The 5,986-nt window shown below is 41.6% G+C and overlaps 1 protein-coding gene across 2 annotated transcripts in view; it reads right to left on the bottom strand.

The window, feature by feature from the left end:
* Window positions 1-1,317: 1,317 nt before the first annotated feature.
* mchr1a (melanin-concentrating hormone receptor 1a) overlaps window positions 1,318-5,986 on the bottom strand; it is a 7,502-nt gene continuing 2,833 nt past the window's right edge. Inside the window, exon 2 of one of the 2 annotated variants that reach the window (XM_058091579.1) lies at window positions 1,318-4,127. In XM_058091579.1, coding sequence (XP_057947562.1) covers window positions 3,106-4,127 — 1,022 coding nt within the window. In that variant the 3' untranslated portion in view covers window positions 1,318-3,105. The remainder of the gene's footprint in view (window positions 4,128-5,986) is intronic. The other variant, XR_009132509.1, reaches the window with a different exon arrangement.

The raw sequence follows: 5,986 nt of genomic DNA, 5'->3' as shown, positions 1-5,986 counted from the left end.
GGTATGAATGTGAGTGTGAATGGTTGTTTGTCTATATGTGCCCTGTGATTGGCTGGCGACCAGTCCAGGGTGTACCCCACCTCTCGCCTGAAGACAGCTGGGATAGGCTCCAGCACCCTCGTAACCCTTGTGAGGATAAGCGGTAGAAAATGAATGAATGAAAATAGTCTACTATCCTGATTAATTGATACTTGCTTGGATTAACTATGGATTAATCATAGATTTTCACCAAAAGATGCCACACATTTTAGATCTACAAGCTTAAAACTCACATGTTGTAATGTGGCGTGGTTAGTAGATCCATGTAGCTCTGCCAAATTCACATTTATTGGTTTTATATATTTTTTTCAGTCAGTATTTATGTTTATGGCTAATTGTGCTTTTAACAGTTTCACATAATCCATCCATCCCTCAATAGAAATAGAAACGTGTATAAGAATTCCTATGTCGCACTGCTGGATCCTGTTCTAAGTGGAGCTTCAAAGTACAAAAATAAGAAATGGAAGGAATGGAATGTTTTGATTAAGTAATTTATTGCAAACAAGCATTAAAGTGGAGGCTGTTCATTAGCCGATCAAACATTAAAGACTACATCTTTTAAAAGTCGAAATGTGGATTCAGCATCCCATTATTCAAGGCTTCAGAACGTAGAGGGATAGTGTTGTGTACAGTGGTCTTATTTTGGGCTTGTGTGTTTGTACGTACATTAATGGCACAGTATATTTAGATTAGAATGGACCGGTCTTGACCAAAAAGTCCAGGGCCAAAATATTGTCCCGGTCCACACGCTTATCAACAGCCATTACCACCCATTAAATGTACAGCTTAGTCACAGTCAGGACAAAATTGTACCTTTTTTTTTTAAAATGAAAAGGATTGTAACAGCAAAATGTGACCCAATATGTATTCCACTGAAAGCAATTTTTTGGGCTTTTTTTTGTTGTTGTTAATTACATTGATTTTCACGTTGACACTTTTCATTCGTAGACATAGCAGTCAATGTGTAATTCAAGCTATTATCTTTAGCTGGCACTCTGCAAAACAACAGTCATGAACAAATACATATAATAAGACAACATAGCACTTTACTTCTGCAGTTTGGCAACAAAGACATCAAGAGTTTTGCAGCTTTGCATTGGTGCAACATTAAATCACATAACAATATCTATAAAGTCAAAAATATTACATTTTTGTGATCAAAGGATAAAGACACATTTTCCAAAAGTCAAATATGAACCGTAATGCAAGAAAGTAGTAGTCGGTGCCAAATGCACAAACTCCATATCACAAATGATTGAAAAATGATTCAATAATAAGACAGCCAATATGTATACAGAGTAGGGGTGTCAAAGTTTGGGCCACATCGGCGATTGCCCAGGGCGGCAGTCACTTGGGGGGGCAGCACAGGGGAAAGAAAAATAATCCTATTGACTGTGGATCAAACCAAACAGAGTTGAGAAGGGGTGGGGTGCCTCTGGATCTCTGCTCTCAGGTTAATTAGAAGGTAAATACCAAAAGTAATTACTCAAAACACATTACTTCTTAATCATATTAATAATATGGAAGACCAAGAGTCTCAAACATTATGAAACACTATTTCACTTCAAAAATATGAAATAAAAAAAAAAAAGTCAATGAGTTGGTTTAGCCTTGACTGCGATTTGGGTGGGAGATCGTGGAAAGGAGAAAGTCAAAACCATTAGCAGCACAATTTAGAAAGAAGAGGAGAAATTAGTGAAAGATATAGCTATAGCATCACTTTACGTAGGTACACCACATTATGTGGGGGGGGGGGGTGCCCGTCATTCACAATCCTTATGTGAAACATGAACACATATTTCTTTCCCTTTTTACCTGACTTGTAATGTATATGAACCAAGCTACAGCGATATTGTTATTGTAGCAGCTAGCATGAAAAGCTATTTTTAGCTCGCGGACTAACACGCTAAGCGCTCATCTCACCGTCATTCACAGATGAAAGAGTGGATACCTAGCTTTCAATTTCGCTATGAAGACTCAACAAGATGCATTTTTTGAGGATTGTGCTGGAAGACACAGCCATCCCGAGGAGAGCAGACATTGTAAGTGTTATCACTGTTGTTGACAAAACTAGCATAAGTATGTGTATCAATGCGCCTTGAAAAGAAGTTTTGCAAGTGAATTAAAAAATTAAATACGGCAACTATTACATGTTATCATCGGTGTAAGTCATGTATATCAAACAATGCAACGTTTTTAGAGGGTTTTTTGTAGGTCTTCAACATTGGAATAGGTGCATCCCAATATGTGCATTGTTAGCTAGCTCATATTAACTCGTTTTTTGGGCTCTAATGCACAGAAAAGGGAAATAAATATGTGTTGATTTTTCACATAAAGATTATGAATGATAGGCAAAATTCAAATCAAAAAGTGCACTTCCCCTTTAAGGGTGCTTGTGAAATATTTTGAGTACCTTCTGGAGTTGACAGAAAAACAGTTGACAGTGTTTGACTGTGGTGGAGTTGGTTCACACCTATAAATCGAATCTATAAACCTTAACTATGGATCTATCCATCCGTGTATGTCTATGTTAATGTTTTTCTACAAATTTGCCCTGCAATTGAAAAAGAAACTTTCAATAGATTGCCAATTACTTTGGTTTTTAAACTTTGTTGAAATTCACGTAGTTCATCTCAAAAAAGGTATGTGAGTCAACTTATGCAATAAATGTAACATGCCCTAAAAAGGTATGAACCTCATTTTTAATGACCAGAAAAATTAATTACTAATTACATAATTTACTTTAGTAAAGCAACTATGCAGCATTTTGTTGAGATATAGTAGTTTAGCAAATATTTATGTCCCTAATTGGATTGGCTTTAGCATCTTAAATGCACAGAAGTGCCTCCCGTTCCATACGTATCATTTGCTTCTGTATGTGGTCCTTGGTGAAAAAGTTTGGATGCCCCCACCCTAAAAGGAGCACAAAAAGCTAAGAGTCTGTTTTTGTTGTGTTGAGGTCTTCAATTGTTTAGTTGTAAATTTTGCAAACAAATATGGTGATGTAACGATATCGTAACGTTCATCCACAATTCCTACCCTCTCTTTTGCTCTTCGGGCCATTCTTCACTGTGAGGGGACATTGGACGGTAACATCTCCCTGCAGGCTGGCTCCACGTGACCCCCCTCTGGCACCATCCTCATACTCACGCTGCCCCCCTCTGCAGTGCTCGAGTTGACATTAAAATTCATGCTGGCCGGACGTACGGCTCTGAGGACCTGCCTCTTGAAGGTTTCACTCAGGACAATGTAGAGAAAGGGGTTGATGCAGCTGTTAGCGTATCCCATGCTGATGGCGATGTTGTAGGCATAGGAGAAGGCCAGGCTCGGGTTCTGCACACCCAAGTGGACCAGCTGGAGGATATAGTAGGGCGCCCAGCAGATGAAAAAGGCCAAGCAGATGGCGACCGCCATTCGGGTCACCTTTCTGGTGCGTACCCTCAGACTCCTCGGAGGAAGTGGGGCCACGCTGGTGGACATGTGCTGCAGGATCTTGAAGAACACTCTGCAGATGATAGCCAGAGGGATAGCAAAGGCCAGGAAGAACTGGTACAGCGTGAACCAGTATGTGTCGGTGACCGGGTCGGGCAGAAGCAAAGCGCAGGCCACCAGGCCGTCAGGTAGAGGCATCAGGTCGGCGTACAACCACACGGGGATGATGGTGATCAAGGACAGAGCCCAGACAAAGATGATGACCAGCGAGGCCACGAAAGGCGTCCGGATGTAGTTGAAACGTATGGGATGGACCGTGGCGATGTAACGATCCAGGGTCATGGCGGTCAGAATGTATGTGCTCACAATCTGACTGTTGGAGTCCAGCGCGGTAATGACTGTGCACATTGCGGCTCCAAAGCGCCATGTCCCGTTGCCTAGCAACTGGTGGATTAGGAACGGCATCCCAAGGAGGAACAGGACATCAACAATGGACAAATTCAAGATGAAGACATCAGGAACCGTTTGCTTGGCGCGACATTTGGTTTTCTTCATAATAGTGTAGATGACAATACAGTTGCCCAGGATGCCCAAAAGGAAGATGATGCCAAAGATGACAAGGAGGATGGCGCTGCAGTGAGGGGGGCTGTCCACAGCTGAAGACAGGAAATGAAAAAGGACAAAGTGATTAAGTATAAAAAAAGTATAATGCACCATTACATCGATTGTTTTACCTTTTACAATGTAATCATATTACAGTTAGGTCCAGGACAATTGCACAGTTGGCCATAACTGCCTCCGCCATTTCTGGCACATGGACCCTGAACTGTTGTTTTCCTTTGCCACATTTCCACGTCATTGTGATACAAGCTGACCATGGTTTGATCTGTCCAAATAATCTGATTCTAATTTTTTTTTAGATGTCTATTCTGGCTTTTGTGTTTCTGAATGTTACCAGTGCTTTGCACCATTTTGGTGTTTCAATGACACCAAAGCATATGTTAACCATGGTATGTTTGCCGTGCAAAACAACATTCATTCATTCATTTTCTACCGCTTATCCTCACGAGGGTCACAAGGGGTGCTGGAGCCTATCCCAACTGTCTTCGTGCGAGAGGCAGAGTACACCCTGGACTGGTCGCCAGCCAATCACAGGGCACATATAGACAAACAACCATTCACACTCACATTCATACCTATGGACAATTTGGAGTCGCCAATTAACCTAGCATGACCCTAAAACCTGGTTTGCTCCAAGCACCATTTTTGGCTACCCCGGCCTTTGGAGTGACAATGGCAATGATAACCTGCATTAGGTACACTTGCACAGTAGCACAAGAGCGGCATCAAGCATGCTAAAATATTATTCATTCATTCATTTTCTACCGCTTTTCCCCACGAGGGCCGCGGGGGTGCTGGAGCCCATCCCAGACGTCTTTGGGCGAGAGGCGGGGCCGCCATCCAACCACAGGGCACACACAGACAAACAACCATTCACACTCACATTCATACCTATGGATAATTTCACTTATCGCTAATTAACCTAGCATGTTTTTTTAAATGTGGGAGGAAACCGGAGTACCCGGAGAAAACCCACGCATGCACGGGGAGAACATGCAAACTCCACACAGAGATGGTCGAGGGTGGAATTGAACTCCGGTCTGTGCTGTGAGGTCTGCATGCTAACCACTCCACCGCCGTTCAGCCCACACTTTAAAATATGTATATGTATATATATATATATATGTGTGTATATATGTACATATATATGTGTGTAAACCCACACATGCAAATAGAGATGGCCGAGGGTGGGATTGAACTCAGGACTCCTGGCTGTGAGGTCTGCGCGCTAACCACTCGATCACCATGCAGCAGCAAAACAACATCGAAAGCTATATTTCCTGTGTTAGATGTATGCTAGAATGTTGACATATCTACATTTTTGTACATTTTTCAACATCTTGGGACTATGCATGGAATACCTTGTCATTCCTTGTTGCATCGCGATTCAAACATTGCTTCTTCCTGTGTCACGTTTTTTCAAAATGGTAATGGTATGGTAACACGTTACAATTAAGTACACAAAATGACAGTAGTTAATGACGAACTCTAACCACTACTCATTAGTTGCTCACTAACTACTGTATTATTGTGTACCTTATTGGAAAGTGAGACCAAATTGATTTATTAATAAATAGTCGCCGTTTTGTGTTTGGCTACGGCCAAGTGAAAAAATACAGAAAGACAAGTCATATGAATAGTACTCACATATTATCCTATTTTTTTTACTCTTTGTATTGAGTTGTGGACTTCTATGGAGCAGCTACACACAATAACCCGCACAGGAACCGTTCTAGATCTTCCAGAATCTGCACCTATTACCACTGCATTTCCTTCGATTTGTGCTTCTCGACAAAACGATCTGTTTTCATTTATTCCACGCACATCCCACATCCAGACACGCCGATAGTGTCTGATTGAGTACACTCCCAAACTACTTCCTGACTACTGCGAA

This window comes from Doryrhamphus excisus, chromosome 1 (genome assembly GCF_030265055.1).
Source record: "Doryrhamphus excisus isolate RoL2022-K1 chromosome 1, RoL_Dexc_1.0, whole genome shotgun sequence".
Lineage (NCBI taxonomy): Eukaryota > Metazoa > Chordata > Actinopteri > Syngnathiformes > Syngnathidae > Doryrhamphus > Doryrhamphus excisus.
Note: the sequence above shows the minus strand (reverse complement) of the source record. Positions and strands in the feature narration are given on the sequence as shown.